Source organism: Falco naumanni, chromosome 11 (genome assembly GCF_017639655.2).
Source record: "Falco naumanni isolate bFalNau1 chromosome 11, bFalNau1.pat, whole genome shotgun sequence".
NCBI lineage: Eukaryota > Metazoa > Chordata > Aves > Falconiformes > Falconidae > Falco > Falco naumanni.
The window spans coordinates 24712900-24734023 of NC_054064.1; the positions used below are offsets into that span (position 1 = coordinate 24712900).

The window sequence follows — 21124 nt, forward strand, 5'->3', positions numbered from 1 at the left end:
CTGAGATACAAATGAAGTGCTTCAATTGTGTAGTGTTTTATTTAGTAGTAACTAAAGCAAATGACTGAATGTTTTATTTCTATATTGACTTAACACCTTCAGTTTTCATTACTTCGCTTAAGTTTTCCACAACTGAGTGCCTTTTAAGCCATCATGATGTGAAGAACTTTAGCAAGCTGTGTCAAGAAGATCCAGGCCATGAATTTTAAGCACAAGGTTGTAGCTGTTAGTGACACTGAAAATCTATCAAGAATTGAAGTGTCCTCAGTTAGTTGCCTGTGTTATCATGTTGATTATTCGATTGCAGTTTCTGGAATTACAGATTCTGTAGTCAATTCTGCCAAATAATTTCTTTCTGTTTGAAAGGTGTAACTGTTTAAGAAGTCAGGAGTGCATTGTGGCTCATGTATATTTGTGTTGATGCCGTACTGTTAAGTGTATAGGCTCACTGAGAAGGGTCTTGTGGAGCTGATGTACATGATTTGCATATCCCAGTATCAGAGTGCTTACTTAATTTTAACAAAATCCACTCTTAGTCTTTGAAGCAGGAATTACAGAAATTTATATCAAGAAAGGGAATAATTATGTGTGTGTGCATATATATGTATGTTAAAAATATACATGTAATATGGATAAATCTGTTCATTCTGTCAAAAAGGGTAGCCTAACCACATGCGCTTAAATATACACTGTAGATAGTTCTCAGTTCTTGAGGCTTTTCCTCTGCTTGAATCGACTTAACAGTGAACGCCATAAGCAAAAATAAATTCTGGAAATAAAATTTTTTCTGAAAAGCCATTGTTGTGCTGTAGCTAATGAGTAAGGATAGTTATGGATGTACCTAGGTCCTGATTCATTGACTGTCATTCATTGACTTTTGTTCACCGACAGGAGCAGAAGCAGGAATTGACAGAAGGATGAAATATCTGGCTTGGAGCCAGAAACCCTCAAGAGGTGCATCCATTTTCTGCACAAACTCCAGCCTTTGTAGCAGTTCAGTAGCAATTGTATTACACAGTATCCAGTACAGAGCCACCCAGCATTTTTCTGTGTGCTGGTCTGGAGGCTGGGGTGCATTTACTACTGTAAAAAGATTGTATTTGGGGAGGAAGTAATTATTTGCCAGCCAGCCAGAAGTGGAACGGAAGACTTGATTGTTGCTGCTTGCTAGGTGATTGCTGTGTGGTTGATTGGGTTAAGAGAGTTTTAGTCTGTGGATTAGCTAGGATATTTGTCATTGCTGAACGGAGGAGGGAGAGCTCTTCTTGATAATGCTTCTAACTTTTTTTTATCTGACTCTCATTGCTTCATATTTGCCTGGGTCAGCATTAGTAGTCTCTGTTTTTCGGCAGGAACTGATTGTAGGCATGGACAGCAACAGTTGCTATGCTTGTTTGTATTAATGAAAAGGAGTGGAGCTGGATGTCTCGGTATTTCTGGCAGGAGAGCATGAGGGATTTTATCACCTAAAGAAGGTCTTGGGTAGAAGCTGAGGAGAATGAGTGGTAGGATGGAGCCTGTGAAGTCTGTTGATTAGTGACTCTGCTTCCATATTAGCAGAAGGGAGCACAAGCACACTGTAAACGATGGCTTTGCCCTCGGAGATCTTGCAGTCTGGTCTTGAAATAATCAGTACAGAGTGAGCAGGCATGTAAAACAGATAGGGGAATTGTGTGCAGGGTGACATGAAGAGGAATGCCTGATTATTTAGATACCGTTTTGTTGTTAATGTGCTTAAAGTGTGCGTGTTTCTGTAGAGGGGTTATGTTTAATACACTAAAGGAAATTACACTCAGTTGTAGGCTGCTAAGAGATGAATAATACAAGTATGAGTACAGGAACAAGTAGTTATGTTCTGTCTCTGGTGTGGTTCAATAATCAGGGTTCAAAGTTTTCCTTTAATAAATTATGCATATAAATGTATGGGTTATGTTTTTCCATGCTTTCTTCACAAAAAATAATTACTATTCATTAATATTTTCTTTAATTTCAAGTAGCGAATGTGAAGTGATAGACCCAAACTTTGATCTCCATGCTATTAGTGGAAGTGGTTTAATTATTTTCAGCCACTACCCTCTTCTGTTCTTTTGGTGCTACAGCATGTACAGAGATTGGGTTTTGTATTGTTGGCTTCAGCTTTCAAATGGTTTTTGATGTGCACCTGTGTGTGAAGTGCACTAGAGGTGTTCCAGACTTGACAAAGGTGCGGGCTGCGTGGCAAGACCAGGCTTGTGATGAAGCACTTGTGTGTGTTCATGTGTGTAACAGAAACTTGGCATCCAAAAGAGCAGGCTGTGAACTGCAGATTTGCGTTGTGGCTGCAGGATGCGCAACATTCATCGTGGAGCTCGCTGTTTCTTCTGATTGCCTCCTTGGCAAATCAGCAGTCACTAAATCGAGTTGGGGCTGTATTTGAGCTATATTTTTTTGTTGTTCAGTACCCCATTTGTTTATAACATGAACTTCATTGACCCGTTCAGATTTTTTATAAAAATGTGGGTTTATATTGGAAATCCTTGTGGTTTTTTAGGCAGGGTTACTAACCTGGGTTGCTGTAATTTTTGTACTATCTAAAAAATGTAAAATTTTCTAAAAAGAGAATATTGATTTCCTGCATTATATCTGAAGTTGAAAAGAGTATTTTTTTTCAGCAAACTAAATTTGAAAAACTAGTTTTTAATTTCAGATGCAAGTTACTTTTGTTAATTCTTTCCTGCTATCAATCATCTCTATCAAATACAGTTTTAAAGTCTGTGTATGAACAGAAAAAGAACATGGAGGCATAAGAAACATGAAAAATAATGGTAATTCAGAGTATCCAGTAAAAATACACATTTAAATAAATCAAATATTGTAGTCTGCTGTTTTGATGGTGATAGGTGCTGATAAGAAATAGTATTTATGTCAAGTTTTTATGTCTATCTTTATGAAATGTGGTAAGCAACATAATAGTGTTTGCTAAAGATATGTGTAAGGCTTTTATGGTGGTCTATTCCTTCTAATCTCTTTTTAAAGCAATTTATGTCCGCTGTGGAGATTGGTTTCTCTTTTTCTCTCCCTCCTTCTCTGCCTGCCCGTTCTACTTCTAAATCTCCAAAGCTTCTTAGTTTCTACAGCCCTAGACATTTGATAGGGTGTTTCATTAAACAAGTCTTCATCATAATTTGTTAAATTTACCCTCAGCTTCCTGACGGTAAAATAACATACAAACACCCCAAGGAATTTCTTTGGGAAGAATATGCTGTATACCAGTTTATATCGGTTTCTACTTGTATTCTTTTCAATGCTTCGACCTTGGAAACAACAAGTTTGATGGCAGGGAAAAAAACGCCTGGCCTTTAGTGCTGGTTTATGTCTTTATCTTGCCATGCTCGGGTGCTGTGGGAATTTCCTCTGTATCTGCAGAGAAATGGAGTATATCATTCTGTTTCTCTTCATCTTAGTGGGTAAGCGTTTCTGCTGGGGATCGATCGATGCCGTTTCCCTGCCAGGAGCAAGTGTGGTGCCTCAAGCGTGGAGAAGCCAAAGTGCTGGAAATAGCGTAAAAAAAAAAACAACCATGGTTCTGAAAAGGAGTAGGGAGTTTTACTACTTTTGAACTCTTGTTCTGTCTTGGATCTGGAAATACAGTAAGAAATAATGCCTCCATTCAATGCTTTCTGCGTGTGATACTTTTTATAGAGAAAGAGGTGGTATTTTCTAACCACTCCATCCTTCTCTGAGCTGCGTAGAAGCAGCTCACAAGCAGTAGATCAAAAATAACCCAGTGCTCTTAAGCTGATATGTGGGGCTGGCTCTGGAGGTGGAACGTGCTGAATTATTCCTGCAGGGCTCTGTAGGAGTGTTGCTATTCATGTATTTGGCTTTAAAAATAATTTGAAAGCATTGTTTCTATAAAAGTAGTATTATAGTGAATAAGGGGAATTTTAGCGTTATACATATATTGTAATCTCAGAGACAAAGAATTTATGGAGGTTTTCATCAAGGATTTAAAAGTGAGAAAAGTCTTTCCTGCGTTTTTTATTATCAAGTTTCCACTACTTAATCCAGGTTCTCATTTAATAGGTATAATAAAATTATATGTAACATACCGATCTTGTACCTTTTGTTGCGTGCTGTGCTTTCTCACCCCGAAGGCACGACGTGGGGGGGGCAGGGGCTCTGGTCGTTTAAGGAACAGCCACCCTTAGCACCCTGGCTCTTACTTCTGAGGCTGGCGGTTTGTTCTCCTGATGGGACATGGTAGAGAGATGGTGACCTTGTAGTGTGGGGCACTTCTGCTGTGATTTGAGTCACGGGAGCCTCCGAAGGTAGGAGTTGTAATCTGAAATTTGACTTGGTTGCTGAGTACTTGGGAAGATCAGTCTCTACCTGCCTAAATACAGTCTTTAACACTTTTAAAGTCTATCAGAGATATGTATTTGGATTTTTTTTGGGGAAAACTACTTTCTTACAAATACACACTTAAAAAGTGTTGGCCCTCATTTTGGGGCAGTTTTGTTAATAGCATGAAATTAATTTTGAGCTTGTTGAAATTGCCATTTGCATACAGAAATGCAGCCATTTGCTAATGAAGGTGTTCAGACTGTGCCCCGCACTACATACACTCCCCCTGCTTGATACCTGCTCCCCGCCCCCCCCCGCCCAGCATTTGGCTCCCCAGGCTGCTGAGATTGCTCTTGCTCTGTTTTCAGTGCTAGAATCCATCAAGTTTGTAGCTGAAACACAGCTTGGGAGTCGCAGGAAGATGTTTTAAGATTAAAGTTGTGCGTGTTCTTAAGAGGATTGATTTCTGAACAAGGGATGGTTGGCGTGTGCCCCCGCCGGTGGAGAACAGCTGCTCGGCACCGCTGATGACTCTGCAAGGGCTTTGGGTGGGAGCGGTGACTCTATTCCTATCGCAGTGTGAGTTTTCAAGCTGCTATGTGAGATTTCTGCCAGAATCCTTTCAAGTGTGCCATTGCTCCCGTTGGCTTGAGGCTTTCCTTTTGATTTGGTGAGAGTGACTGTTCCTGCTCCTTGTAGCCTGGGAGAAGTTTGTGGCCGATTTGCTGCGGGCTCAGCCGGTGTCAGGACTGTACCGCTGGCTGTGTGACAGGTCAGATGGCTAGGTTGTGTCTTGGACTTCTCTGCACCTTTGTCTCGTACTGGTGGGCTTCATTTCCTTTTTCTGGATGCTATGAATAGACTCGTGGAAGATTTTTTTTATTTTTTTTTTTTTAAATAATTAGGTTTTTGACATGATCCGTGTGATTAATCTGGACCATTACTGAACTCCTGAGGTCTCTCTGACACTGGGGGTATATGAGGAGCTTGGAATTGCGCTGATTGTTCTGTGCTCTGCGTTGGAGTGATAACGGTGGGCTCTCCTTCTCGGCTCTAAGCCTCTTATGCTGGGAAGAATCGTAGTCTATCAGCACAATGATGAAACGGAGGAAACAGAGGCTTGGAGCCCCGTCCCTGCGGATCCAGTAAGGACTGCTGTGAAAAATATAAATTGCTCTTAAACATTTCAAATTGAAATGATGACGAAAAACAAGCCAGAATTTTCTGTGGCCAATAGATATTGCTTTTATTTGTTAGAACTTTATCTGTCATGATTACTTGGCTGTACATGAAATTTCATTTGGAAGCTTTAACATTTTACTTTTGTGGAGCATTTACCATGAAGCATAGCCAAAAAAGAGCAATATTTAAATGTTTTTAAATGGAATACATTGTGGTTAAGTTTGGTACCAAGTATTCATTAAGGCTGTAAAACTGAATGTTTGTAACTCTTTCTAGTTTGATCACTCTTCACATTTAAAAAGTACTTTGAATAACCTGCCAGAAAGCTATCATGGGGCTCAAATCTCCAGAAACCTTTGCCACCCTTATTATCTTTTTAAATTAAGAATGCTATTGAAAACTTTTAGATTTGAAGCAAAAAAAAATCTTTATTTACATTGCCACATTTATTTCTACAAATGAAATTCAAACAAGCAATCCCTTTGTAATGTTTGTGTCCTTTATAAATGCTTTGAAATCTATTAATGAAAATGTTATTTATGTCGTTCATAATTATATTTGTTATTACTATTACATAAAATTAAGGAAATTGTATATTTAATACTATGTTTATAAGTAGAGCAGCTTAAGCACATCTATTCACATAGTGAATGGAGGAGCATGGTAAGAGGCAGGCTTAGCCTTTTCTGTCTGCAGACTATATAGCTTATCAGATATTTAAGCAGAGAATACTAGTAGGGAGGATTTCCAATATGTAAAGGTTACTTACTGATAAGTGTTTGGATTCATTAGAAAATTTAAAGCAAGGAACGATGCCAAACATGCTTGTCTTCAGGACTTCCGGTGTGAATAGTCTGAATACTAAACTGAAGCAAGCCCCAGATTTCCCTTTTGGTGACCTTTATGTTTAAATATGGTAAATAGAGACTTTTTTCATCCCTCAATCAAAATGAAAGTTAGTGTTGTAGGAATACGGTGGCGCTAGTTTGTATTCTAATGCATAAGCACACTTTATGATACCAATATTCGTAAGTTAACTTTTACTTTATTTCTAGTGAAGGACGTGTCATCGTGTATAGTTCAATAAAGTAGGTGTTAGAATCTATTTATTTTTTTTATGTTTATGTAGAAGTCTGCAGCTTTTTGGAAAGCAACTACTTTGAGAAATTTTCTGTGTGTATTCCAATGCGTGTTGGCTGCTAACCCCGCAAAAGCAATATAGTTTACAAAACTGAGCACTGAGCGGGAAATCAGTGTCCTCAGCTGTAATCCTGGTGCTACAATGGATGTGCTATGGACGAGTCACTTAACCTCTTTGTGCCTCGGTTTCCCCATTGCTAAAATGAGAATAAAGCTATTTTGCAGTGCTGCTTTCAGGCTTAATTAGTTATCGTTCTAAAACATTGTCAGAGCTAAATGTTGTTTTCTAGTTAATGGTTTATGTAACTCGTGTTTTCACAGTCGGGTGTTTCTGTTGTTGCCACAGCTGTGGCATGGAACCATGGCTCCCAGATTGAGAAGGCTGTGATGTAAATGGTCCATGTCTGTTACTGGTGCCATTATCAATTTGTTATCTTTTTCTCAATTAAAACTTTTACATTAAAGACTGACAGTGGTGCATATTCCAGGAAGCCTGGGAATCATTACAAAAAAGGATTTGGATATTTCCAGATTGGAAGATTTTCATGGTGGAAAAATAACATTGAATAGATATTAAATTGACTGGAAAATACATTTTGGTTTGGATGATAATTGAAAGGATGACTTTTGACCACTTAGTTTATTGCATTTATTAAGAAGATATAACTTGTATTTTGGAATTATCTTTTTTTTTTTTATTCATTGACACAGGAGTTGTGATATTGACCCTGATTTTTTTTTTTTTTCCTACTGTGGTACCTTGTCAGAATCTCCTCTCCTTTGTTCTCCCACTGCCGAGGAAATGATGTTCATCAGCACATGTTCTCTCCTACATCTGCTCCAGGTCTGCAGCATCTTAAATTCCCATTTAGTGCTGACTGTGCACTTGTTACTTCTCCTCTAGTATTTTACCTGAACTCACAAGCCCAGAGCAATCCGTCTAGTCCATGCTACAGCCATCCTTTTCAGTGGAGGTAAGGAGAGGTATCAACTAGGAATTTCTAACAGTTTGTTGTTGGTATAACCATTTATAAACTTAACAGCTTTGTAGTTGAAGTTAATAACGACTAACAGAAGGGAACAGCCTTGTAGTCATTATTTACTTCTAGCCAGTTAGCATTTGGGTTGATGTTGCTCGTTGGTATAGATTTTGCTAGTTCTTGTGTAGTTTAAGGCCCTGTGTAGGGAAGATGAATGGAAACCTACCTGTGTGTGCATGCAAATTCCTGGTTGTACCTTGTGCTAGCTTCTGAGTACATTTGCAACTTGCACTGTGCAGCAAAGGAACCCTTCACAGGCATGTCTGGTGTCAAGAGAAACAGCTTAAAAGTAGAACAGCCCAGAGCAGGGTACTTAAAAAGCTCTGCCTAGAACAGTGGTCCTGTGCTAATGTACTGCACGCTGTTCTATTCGCTGTAAACCCACATTAGTTTCTCACAGAAGCAAGCTGGCTGAAGTCTGTCTCCAAGCACAGGCTCTCCAAAGGATAGTGAGTAAAAGCAAGCCTGTTATTTAGCAGGATTAAATGTGGTGTACAAGAGTTTGTAAACCAAAATAAAAATGTCCAGACAAGCTCAGTTTGTATTAAAGCATTTGAGAGTGTGGCTGATGTATTTTTACTTCAGGATTAGCTCTTCCTCTGCTTTCTGCTCCTATGGAACATGCATGGCCATCAGCAGCCCCAGTGGAAACCTTCAGCTTCTTCACTAAGAGGAAGCTTCACCTAGTGAAGCTCTTCACCTAGTGAAGCTCTTGAAGACAAAAGCTAACGGGAGCTGGAGATCTTTGTGTGCGTGCAGTTACGAAATCGGAGCTCAGTGGTACTTACTTAAAACTTGAGCCAGCACAGGCATCAGAGGGTCTGGTTTTGAAGTTCACATGCTGCAGTGTGGATGTAGCTGGTCAAATTTCAGTTACTCATCAGGTGGTAATGCAATAGCCCCTGGATCCAGACTGGTATTTCAGAGGGAGATGGCTCTTGCTGGCCAGCTCTGGTAGGAGTAACCAGAAAATGTGAAGTTGAACTATTTTAGGCATCTGTCCCTCTAATGGAGAGTAACATATATTACATCTGTTGAGTGGAAATCAGGTTGTCAGCAAAGGCGAGGGATGTTGCATGTATCTGTACTCCCTGTGCACTGGAGAGGTGCTTGCCCCGCATGCCTGCTGCTTTCCCTCCATGTTGGGCAGCACTTGGTGAAAATTCTTAATTAGGTGCTCATTTTGGCAGCACTTGCAGTGACTGAAGAGCAGTCTCCTACCATTTGAATGTCACTGTCATCAATATAGTTTTAAATTAATTTTTGTTATTTAAAGGCTGGTAGTGGGTAATGTTCCTTTACAACAAGGGTGATTAAATGCAATTAAATGCTGTTTAGCACTGGAGCTGATTAACAGACTGTTAAGTAACAATTAAGTATCAAAATTAGATTATTTTTGAAGTCAGTTGAGAACTGTTCTTTTTGGAGAGGAGATGTAATGGTTATTGACGATTTTCAAAAGCCTTTTTAGTACTTTTTTTCTCTGAGAATCCTTCAATCTTTGGGCTTTTGGTATGGGTCAGTGAATAATTCTCTGTTTAAGAACAGTTCAAATAAAAATCTTAGTGTCAGGTTATATTCCACTGTTACTTTGGGCTCTCCTTGATAATAATGCTTTTCACATATGGGGACCTTCCAGCCATCTGCTTTCTAAATGCCGAATGGTTGATGATTCACAGATACATGGCTCGGTGTAAGAGCTGAGGTCTACTATAATAACTTTTTATTTTTGTCCTTGTTGCTTTCACCTGTGCAGCTCTTGATCCTGTTTTATCCGGTCTTTCTTTGTTGTAGTTCTGTTTACTTGGTTACAGTACCAGTGATAGCCATTCCTGCTCGCTTAGAGCAGAGGTTCATCTTGGCAAGTTACTGCGATCATTGATCTACTCAGCTTAACACCTTCAGGTTAGCCAGGCAGTGGTTCATTTCCATGGCTATTATGCAAGTCATACTAGGAGCTGGTGGAAAATGTAACTAGAAAAATCTATGCCTTAATTTTAAAAGTTTCTCACCTTTCACCTGTGTTATATTGGCATTTGCAAGAATCTACATAGGTTTTCCCTTCTTGCCTGTGCTTCGTGGTGGTGTTGATACTTTTACGTAGGCAGATGAACACCTGTTGGTGCATCTGACACAAAATCAGATAGCATGGAAATTCTGAAAGAATTAATCTAGTTAAGATTGAAAATATTTTATACATAACCTTTGAACAATTGAAAAGAATGTAAACCTTTCAAAAGAGTAAAAGGAAATGTGAAGTGGCATGATTACAATAAAAATAAATTGATAGAGGTGAAATAAGACTGCTGTAGTTAATACAACTGTGGGTTGGAATTAAGGTCGTGTATCTTTAGGAAGAAAAGAGAGTGATGTCCAAAATTAAACTGAAGTATTGAGTCTCATATTTGGGATCTGGCTTGCACTCTTTTGTGGGTAGCAGGGAAGTCAAATTACTGAAGAAGAAAATGAGGCCATGTTTCACAGCTGGTCCTCTTTATGAGTTGGCAAGGCTCTGTACACCCATATTTGTCCTTTAATTTAATCAAAATATGGTTTTACAGCATTTCTTGATATCAAGTTGCTTAAAAGATGTCATGATTTAATTGTTCTAGCTTGGAAGTGATGGACCTTGAGATTAAAGGAAGGTGCATTTCTCCCTATTTCAAAAACCTTTGCACTCTCAGCAAGATTTAAGCCAGTTTCAGTAAGTCTAGAAGTGTATTCATTTGTGGTAACAAGGATGAAAGTGTTCAGGTGCCATATTTCTGGCATCTCTCGGTACTGCAGGTGAGGTGAAATCTCAGTGGAAATTTGCTTTATCCTAACAGATCAAGGGAAGAGTTGGGTTCAGCTGGATTATTCAAGGGCTATTTTCTCGTGCTATTTCGATTTCGTGAATTCATGCCAGTTGTGGAACATGTTCTTATAGGGATAGATGGTAGAGATTATTTTTATAGGAATGTTTTCCCTTGGAGGTTCTAGCCTTAATAAAGTCTATTGATACTGGCTATTAATTTTTTATAGCTTTGAAGAATAGTTTTATAGATTTTTTTTTTTTCCTAGCCTGTACAAAATCTGGTCACCATTTGTGAATGTGATGGTAGTCAGATCCTTGGTGTCTTACTTAAGGAAAACAAAATGGGAAACCTAATATTGCTCCAGAATACTCAGTGCTTGAACACAGTACATAATTACGTGATCAGTGTGTAATTAAAATGGTACGAGTTTTGTATAATTAGGATTTTATGGACATCTGTGATATAATTTAAGAATATATTAATTTATTTACATAAAAAGCCTGTTCCAGGAAACAATCATTTAATCAATAACTGTGGTAAGCAGCAGGAAAGCTTTATACATAGATGTTCAGCGCATGTACTGGTAGTGTTGCCTGTCTTTATTTAAAGCCTTTTTTGTATAAGCTGTTACAGTGGATGGGGGGAGACCTATATTTAGAGCTATGGCTTGTTTGGGTGTGTGAGCGCGGTTTGGTGTGCAGTGTCCTCGGTGAGGCTGCTCCGTCGCAGTAAACAGACGGACTTCCCAGGCGCTGCAGGGGGCCGGTCAGCTGGCCATCACCAAAGGGTGGGAATGGAGACGTTCACCTTGTTTGAGTGGGGTCTCCTGTTAGGCTGCGCTGCTTTTTCTTACGTACCGGACTTGATGGTGTGTCTTGATGAGGGTCTTGTAACTCCAGTCTTTCTACTTCAAGGCAGTTGCAGAAATGCCTTCCATAGTATAGGGATGTATTCTTGGCATGCACATCCCCAAATCACCCGTGTTTTGGTTTCAAAGACTACATACATTTTACAAGATCAGGGCAGCACCTGTAAACAGGAGATGCTCTATAATTTCAGGGAAGATAGAAAGCATTCCAGAATTCAGACTTAATGAGGTTTTTTATATTTTTACTTTGAAATACCTCAAGGCTTGTCAAGAGTTGGTGATAGTTTCCTATCTCTACTTAAAATTCCATTTAGTTTAAAGTCACTTGATACAGGTTTTAAGAGTTTGTTTTAGTTAGAAACTCCTATTTGACAAATGTCAGAGGATTAATGAAGAGGACTATATTCAGCTTGAATGACATTTGGAAATAGTTCTGTTTTTGCAGCAAGTGATATCCTCCTGGTTTAGTGCTTGATTTGGAACAGGTTCTGCTTTCTTAAATGTGCTAAATAATTGGTCAGAGTTGACTGCAAGATAGTATAATGTCACTTTTGGAAACAATGTAGATAAGCAATTCAGGAATAATGAGTAACAGAACAACTTTGTGAATATATCATTATGCATAATGTGAAATGGTGAATTTTGAGTAGGTAATCTTTTGGCAACTGAATTGTAATCTACATCTCGCATTGAATGAATGAGTTTCCCAGAATCCATTTCTTTTTTAATGGAAATTTTTCTCTTTATTCCTTTTCTTTTGTACTAGTTATTATTCTTGGGAATAGTTTTTCCCATCTAGGAGATGGAGACTACAGGGGACGGGACATATTGGTGATACCTAAAACCTGGCAGGCTCAGAAAACATTTTGTCTTTCTTATGCTGATCAGAAACTGCTTGCTTGCCACATGGTTGGAAATAGCGAGGTGTGGTGGCCTGAATGTTTTTTCATGCGAAGGCAGTGTGTAAATGCTAACCCCCCTGCATCCTGTCTGGAGCTGCAGCAGCAGAAGAGTTAAACCCTGGGGTCTGGAGCCCGAGGTGTGAATTCTTGTCTCCTTCCAGGCTCGCTGTTTGGCTGCCCGCCGTGGGACCACTTGCAAAGCATATAACCTGGTGGGTTGACCTGGGAAATCAGAGGCTCCCAGAGGGGGAGTATGTACTTGGGACTTCAGAAGTTGGAGGGCTTTAATGTTTGCTAGCCACTTGTAAACCAAGCGGTTCATAACTGGTTTTTCTATAAAATTATTTTTGAAGGCTGGTACAGCTGTGTATGAGCTGACTTATTTACTACCCCGGCACTATTCAAAGAGTTTGGGATGGCTGGGACAACATAGCAACTTCTGGTGAGGAACGAAAAGCTCAGAAGGTTCTAAGTGACTGTAGTAAATATTGAAGCTTTTCTTTCTCTGTCTTTCTTCTCAAATAACAGTGATTTCCTCAAATGATAGTACTGTGCTCCATTCTGTACAAAAGTCTTCCTTCCACATAGTCTTTCCCTCACAGACCTTTTGATCTTGAATGCAGGTACAGAAACAACCTGTGCGCTGAAGGATTCCTGGCAAGGGAATTCTGAGAAAGAAGTGTATGTTCTTAACCAGGCAGTCAGGTGTTATTATTGGTGATAGACAGTCCCCTGCATTTTCCAAAACTTGTTTTTAATTGTCCTGTGAGGCAATCAGGTGCTATTTTTAGTTTTGATTTGGAAAATCGGTGAGTGTGCAAACAGGCGCGTTAACATCCTGTGCTGAAGCACTAATAGTAGAGATGTACTAATAGTGAGTACCTCGTGTCAGCTTAGTGGGCTTGAGCTGGGGAGAAGCAGAGATTATATGACACAGCTGCTTGCATTAGCACGGGACTATTCCTGCCCATGAGCAGAAGATTCCTTTCAGATCTGTTTTCTTAAAAAGTTCCTGTTTGAAGCCATGAGTTGCAATTTCTAATCTGGATAGATAAACCATTCAGCGAATCAATATTAACCTGAAAGCTTAAGGAAAGTTTAGAATGTAAAGAAGGAAAGAAGATTTCAGGGTAATATTGGTAATATTGCACCATTTTTTGAAATTGTGTTCCATTTCAGCTGGGTCTTGCTATCCTGCGCTATGCCGAACTTTTGTCTCAAATGCAAGCTCTTGTTTGAATATTCAAAAGTGTACCACGTCAGAAGGCCTGCAGCAGAGCTTCATCTTCTGTAACATACCTTTCTGTGCTCTCTTTTTCACAGGCTGCATCTGCACTCCCCTTTTCTTCAGTATCTCTCTATTCCTGTTTTTGTTCATTCACCTCAAATGTGCTTGTTCTAGTCCTCCAAGTTCTCCTTTCACCTAATTTATCTCCTAAAATTTTGCTGCTTTGGCTAGTGGTTATTATTCTGTCATTCAATCCCTTTTGTGGTACTTGAGAGCATAATCTTCTACCCTAGTTTACATTACACTGTCATTATGAATTATTAATGTTCTAAAATAAAATCTTCAAACAGTAATCTTTGCTGTGGTGAAAGAGCTCTGTGTGCTTTTGTTTTCCTTCCTGTCCTTTCCTTTCTTTAGACCTTCAGGTCTTTAGAGCAGGGATGTTATTGATCCAGCTGTCTGGGAAAGACTGGCTGTGCAATGGGAGTTGCATTGTCACATCTCTGGGCTGAGATAGGTATTTATTTGTATAAACACTAAAAAAAAGAAGTTGTGGAAGTAATAATTTTGATTCTCTTAAAAGACCTGCTACACAAGTAGAAGCGATAATATATGTTTGGGTTACAGCTTGCCCGAGAAGGTGAATATTATTTTTTTGTGCTGTCTATTATATTGTTCCTATATTTGTTCCTGTGGTTCTCAGGATTTATTGGATCTATTTGATCTATTTGAAATGTATCAATCAAAAATCTCATCTATTTGAATAGATGAGAAATTTAAAAGAACACAACAGGTCAAGTTATAATACTCAGCAAATTTTTAGGGCAAGAAACTTCAACCAAAAGCAATCTGGTAAAAATCCCTATCAGCTTTCATCCACACTTCGTTTTAATGCAACAGTTTGTCCACTCTGCTTCTGAGAAACTGGAAGATAACAGAATCATTGAATGTCCAAAAAATATTGACCAGAAGTGTTCCTTTAAGTCGCAAGTGCCTGCATTGCCCTCACAGAGAACCTACAATTAATTTGAGCAAAATGGAGTTGATTACAGCTGCGTTCATCATGGACAGAGGAACAGCCCATGGGGATGTGTTCCAGCCTGTACCCCATGGCTCAGTGTGCGCAGCCTCCTCTAATATCAAGATGGATCATAAAACCGTGACCTGTCGCTTCTGCAACTTTCCCCTTCTTATTAAAAATGAGGGCAGCTGCAGACTACATCGTAGAAGGCCACGGTCTACTTTTTACATACTGTTGTAGTAAGTGGTCGGTATTGTGAAAAGTATTTTTATTTATTAATTTTGCAAGTCAAGTTTTCTCTGCAGAAAGTACGTTCTTCGGACAAGGAGGTGGTGTTCATTTGCATGCATGATCTCTGCTGTCTCGGCTTATGTTTGCTTAGTAGTTTGTGTGTTGTACCAAACAATTTGACGAGCTGCAAGTATTATTTACTTATTAGTAGTTGCGTTTGTATAGGTAGTGCAGAAGCCTAAATTTGGTTTTGTTAGAAAATATTTAAAAATTGCATAAATTTTGCTTAAGTTTGGATATTTTCTTCTTCCCCCAATCTATAAAATCTGTATAATGCTAGATCTGATAATCAAAATTTGGAAGAAAAGAAAGTAAAGTGAGTATAAGATGAATATTCCCATTTATCAACATTTTCCTTTTTCTTTGTATCTGAGATGGTTTAAAAGGTCATTGGGGAGGTGGGCTATGCAAGTCATATTTAAAAAAGGAGAAATTCTGTTACATATTTTTGTTTCTAGCTATATTATTTAGATTTTTTTGTGCCATTTTTAATCTCTTACAGTACAGCGTAGGAAGATTTAGCATTGCAAACTTTAAAATTTTGGTTTTAGTATTTTAAAGTTAGTTTTTTTCTGGAGACTGCAGAAGGAATACCGTATCTGTCTATTCTGTACTTTATTTCAAAGCAGAGTATTCAGTTTGGGCCAATTAATTTATTAAAACTGCTTCTGTGTTCCAGAACTATAACATATATTAGGTGGACATACATGTTAGAAGTCGTATATAAAATGAGTATCTTTGTTAGAAGATACTTAATATATATATACTACATAAATATAGGTGGACATACATGTTAGAAGTTGTATATAAAATTAATATCTTTGTTAGAAGAGCTTCTATTTTAGGAAACATTACTCTTTTAATGCATCACCTTTGTGGGTTTCCCAGAATTACTGTGAAGCAGTTTACAGAAATGTATCAAACTGTAGTTATATAGAAATCAGTGGTCTGGGCTTGTTCTCATGTTCATTCTGGCTTGTACATTATATATTTTTCTGAGGCTCACAACCTTGAGTCGTTTTTTTGCCTGCTGGTTGATGATATGTTATCATGGCTTTCCCAGACTTTAAAATGAAAAGCTAAGCTTTTGCTGTGAAGATTCATATTACGCCAAAGGAATAACTAAAATAGGGACCAATTTCTGTTAAAAATTCATGGCCAAATTAGGTTGTAATTCTGCCTTTAAAGCAGATGAACTCTTCATCTTTTTTCTTTTTAATTTTGGGGTTTTTTTTGTATACTAGCACCCATGATGTTTCCCAAGCATGGTTTTGATTCCTCATGTCTCTTCTGTACCATGGCTTATTTTGTAAAGTCTATTCATATCCCATGCTCTAACTTCATTAAGAATTTATGCTTGAAAATTTAAAATTCATCCTCTTAGTCTATTCATTACATTAGCATTCCCCTTGCTCCCACAATAGCTCTTCTTAGCCAACATCCTACAAAATAAGCTTTTTTGTTTCAGAAAAGCCGTGATAAATACAAGGGCTTTACAATATCCTTAACATTTCAGCTGCGCCTAAGTGTGTTAACTAAGAAACGGGGAAACAAGCTGCGGAGTGGAAGCTCCTGCACTGGAGGTTCAGTTTGGAGCAAACAGCCTGAATTATACTTAGAAAATTCAGATCCCAGAGCTTATTTTAAAAGTCAGGCTTGGTTTGGTCTTCTGGGTAATACTCCGTCAAACAGGTGACAGCACTTGCTGCTAGCTGTGTAGCTGCCATGTGTGGCCCCGAGCCGGGAGGCACCGTGTTGACCCTGGGCACGGTTGTACGTGAGATGGGTGTTGGACGTTTGTGATCTTGTGTGGCTGAGGGGAGCCCCTTTTGCTTTTGTGAGCTGGTGGTTGTGATCTGAGTAACATCAGAGCTCTCTGATTCACCCACTTAGTACAGCTCTGTTCCTTTCTTGTTCGCTTTGTTTGTTTTACTTTAATTACTTGTGTGCTGTCTTGATTTAGTTTTAGCTGTCCACTGGTAGTTCTTCAGTCTTCCATCCCTGCAAAGACACAAAGTGCGCATGCTGCCTTTGCTGCTTCTCTGAAGTTGTTCTTCCAGCTCTGTGCTGTAGTTTCCCTGTAAAACAGGGTAGTGACACCTCCTTCTTCAGATCTGCTTTGCTGCAGCACTCTTGTTGGAATGGGTTATGGACGACTGTGCGTTACAGTGCTTAGGGATACATACAAAAACCCTGTTATGGGAGAGTTTATCAATAGCCTGGTCTTGTTACTCAGTAACAAGGAGCACAGGGAGCCAGGGGTGGAAGAATTCTGCAGAGAACTGGGGCTGATGAACTGCTCTACTTCTTCATGGAGAGGTTGATGCAGGTTGGAGAGGCAGGAGAAGAGATTAAGATACCTTCCTGTTTGCAAGTGCTGTTGCACGGTGAATTCATTAACACTGTATTACAGATTAGACAGAAAGTTTGAAGTGCATCATGATAAATAATACATGCTAAAGATGAAGAAATGCTATGGTGGCAACAGGAGGCTCAATCTGTGTTTTCCTTTGGGTAAATTTTGGCTGGTGAAGAGGAGGGAAAAATCTTTGGATGAGGATGTCGAGGTTATAGCAGCACTGTGATGCTGTTTCTCACAAGTGTTACTGTCTTCAAGAAGATTTTGCATAAAATGTTAGAAGATTTCTATATAAACATGAAGAGACATTTTCAGAACTGATGTGCAGTATTGTTATTTTTCAAATAACATTCTCATTTTTTATGGTGTTTGAATCACATATTGGAGTTACATTTGTTTAAATCAGACAACTGACATTTGAATCACACATGGAGAAGACAGGGCTAGGGAAAGAATGTGAGTTCTAGTAACTTAGTTAAAGAGGATAATTGACCTTTCCGTGGCCCTGAGCCATGAGCCCAATCATCAATTTTGTGAGCTTGAAACAATGTTAAGCTTATGTTACATAGAAGTTGCCAGACATCTTACTGTTATTTGGGAAGAATAGGAAGGATATTAGCATACTAAAGTTACGTTTTTGTAAATGAAAATACAAAGAAAAAAATCTTTCTTATTAAATATTCATAGGAGTTTGGGCACAATTAACTTTTTGTTTTAGCACTGCTTGCTTCTTATCACTATTTGGTCGTGTTTTCGTTTAGAAAATATTAATCGTGATAATAGAGCTGTAGTTAACATCCTCTGTATCTTAAGTGAGCACAGTTTTGTAAGGGTTGTTTTAGGGGTATGAACTCAGAGCAGTTGCTTACACTTAAGCTGTGCAGTGATATTGCAGTGAATTACTATTTCAGGCTATCCACTATGGTGGCAACCCCTGTTAACTCAGTAGCTGTGCTGGATTAAAGTTACATGAGGTTGGCAGCTTTTATTCAGGTATATGAGTGTACCATGCCCGATAGCTAGTTCAGTAAATGTTTCTGATCCTTTGAATCATTAACTAGTGTCGTCACTAGGATGTTCCCTGCATGGGAAATGCACACCAGAGGGAGGTTCGGTTCTTCTTTATCCCTGGAAAACTTGACCATCAGGTCTTAGTTTAATCTCAGATAAATGTGTCTTTGGGAGCCCTTTTGAGCCTTTTATGCCGAGGTAGCAATTGAAACCTGTGTGAACCGCTGTAACAGAAGAGTATGACTCTTTAGTTCTGTATTGACTTGGGGATTTCTGCAGGTGGGGTGATTTCTGCCAAAAAAGGCGGAAATCTAAGATTGTATAACCTAGCAAATAACAATAGAAAAATGAACCTTGAAGATATATTCAGCTTAATGTTTTCTGTCAGACTGTTACTTACATGTCTTGAGATTGCAGTCTGCTCAGTCTGTTCTTCGTTTGTGTACGTCACTGTTCAAATAATAATGATGCCTCAAATAGCTCAAGACACATCTTCCATGTATTTTTTTTTTAAAGGAACCCTCCTTCTTTTTAGAAGCATGTAGGAAGAACTTTTTTTCTTCTTTGTATTGAAAGACCAAAGTTTTTTGCTGGAGTTCCTACACATTGCACAGTTTTAACTATATTGTTAGTGATACAGAGCAGATACCTCCTCAGTTCATCTGTGTCAACTTATGCTTATTTATAGTAGAATAATTTTCTGTGCTTGTTGGTTATAACATTTAAAGTTTTAGAATAAGATTTATATTCTCTATAAAGAGAAAGAATGTATCTTCTATTTTGTGACTTCTCCAAACCATTCAGCTTTGTGAGTAAAAATGCTTTAATTTCTGAATATTTCTAGTGAATAATTTGTGGGTTTGAGGCTATTCAAAAAAGTTACATGACTATTAAAAAAGGTAAGTCTGAAAGTGTCACATAAATATGTGACACTTGTTACAATGTAAACTATTCAAGTGATTGAACAATTAGGAAGGGCTAAGTTTTTCCAGATTAGTATTTCAGCTGGTTTCTGTAATAAGTTTTCCTTTACCATAATGTGACAGGGGAGAGTTACCTTCATTTGGAAACTACTGGACTACTTCATGTTTCATCCTGGTTGAAATACTTAAAAAATATAGTGAGGAATATTTTGGGGGAACTTTTCTTGATATATAGTCACGAGGGTTTTGACCTTTGAGATACTCTTTTCAAAATGACCTCAATGATCTCCTAGTTACCACTTCAAACTTCAGGAGTTCAGCTTACTTTTAAAACAACAGGCTTTATTTAAAAGAAGATAGTCTTAGACCACGTGACTTTATTTAAAGATAAATGTCGCTGCTATGAAAGAAGTCCAGAAAGTAATGGTTTTGTGTGGACTCTTTGCCTAATTACATTCTCATTTAATGTCAGGCTTAATTAATGTCCTACTTTGGTCATGGTAAAGATGAAAAATTGGGGAAGTCGTTGACATTGGCTATTTATAACTGTCCAGTGGATGTATGTCATTAGGAGGGCCCGGGAAACCACACATCGAAGAAATATTCCATCTTCCAGCAGCTGCCGAAATGGTCTGCCAGGTGGTCTTTTCTGGGGACGGGTTGGCATGAATCCCGGTAGGTAAGGTGCATTGGGGGGGTGTTGGTGGAGGCTGAATATTCTGAAAAGCGAGTGGAAGAACTTTATAAGGAAAGAGGTTTCTTCAGGCCTGGAATAGCTCAGGTTCAGGAATTCACAAAACCATATTAAATTTTTTATGAGTTAAATAAAACAGAAAACTAGTCTCGTAACATGTTTGTGTGAGTGCTCTCTTTTTCTTTCTTCTGTTATGCCTTCCAGTAAGCAGAAGGCTATATTTTTAAATTACTGTGTCCACAGAACGGCAACGAAGCTGGTGAAGGGTCTGGAGCACGAGTCTTGGGAGCAGCTGAGGGAACTGGGGTTGTTTAGTCTGGAAAGGAAGAGACTTGGGGGAATCTTTTTGCTTTCTACAACTGCCTGATAGGAGGTTGTAGGGAGATGGAGGTTTGTCTCTTCTCCCAGGTAACAGGTGACAGAACAAGAGGAAACAACCTGAAGTTGCACCAGGGGAGGTTTAGATTGAGTATTAGGAAAAATGTCTTCGCTGAAAGGGTGGTCAAGCATTGGAACAGGCTCCTCAAGGGAGGTGGTGGGATCGCCATCTCTGGAAACGTTTACAAAGTGCTTGGATGTGGTGCTTCGGGACATGGCTTAGTGGTGGACTTGGCAGTGCTTGGTTAACGGTTGATTTGATGATCCTGAAGGGTCTTTTCCAGCCTAAATGATTCTGTAGTGAAAAGTTTCTAGTCCTAATTTTGCAAAATGTTTTGCAGATGTTGATTTGCAAGATTAGATTTTACTATTGGCATGTGGAACAGACATTTGGAAAAGCAGGAATATGAAGTGTTAAATTTCTCCTGTATGTGAACCGGTGTTATATAATTCCCAAAGTGCTTTTTGCAGTTCCTGGGTAAGTGCTCTGCAGAACCATGCTAAGTCGCAAGATGGGTGGACGGAGAGCTTTCCGATGATGGCAAACACCCCCTTCCCTTGTGCTGCTTGGGATGCCCTGTGTTCCCCAAGAGCAGTGGAGGATGGACAGGGTTTCACTGGGTTCACGCTGCTGTAGAGCAGTCAGTCGCTGCTGCCCATCGAGTGTTCTCTTAAAATGGCTTCTCCTTTTTGTGTCCTTCCTGTAAGGGATGTGAAACTGCTGGTGCTGAGTACACTGAAATGACGAGTGATGTGTCTTCAACCGCTGAGTTTTCAATTACTTTTGGAAAAAAAGCACCATTAATATAAATGTAGGGGTTTTAGCTGGTTGTGGTCTTATTTACTATCTGTAAGCAGTCAGGAATTTTTGTGGTGATGGGTTTATTTTGCTAGTTAACTGAGCACTCCCCCCCCCTTATTGCTTGGGAATGTCAGTTCATGTTCTAGCTGACAGAGGAAATC

General features: G+C 38.9%; 1 protein-coding gene across 10 annotated transcripts in view; it reads left to right on the forward strand.

Annotated features, from left to right (window-relative positions):
• Positions 1–21124, forward strand: part of MAST2 (microtubule associated serine/threonine kinase 2) — a 194491-nt gene that overhangs the window by 84372 nt on the left and 88995 nt on the right. For 5 of the 10 annotated variants that reach the window (XM_040610484.1, XM_040610488.1, XM_040610485.1 and 2 more), the window contains one exon: positions 7416–7622. The exons of 4 other annotated variants lie outside the window; for them this stretch is intronic. In XM_040610484.1, the coding sequence (XP_040466418.1) occupies positions 7416–7622 (207 nt within the window). Of the gene's footprint in view, positions 1–5231; positions 5472–7415; positions 7623–21124 lie in introns of all 10 variants that reach the window. One more of the 10 variants, XM_040610491.1, reaches the window with a different exon arrangement.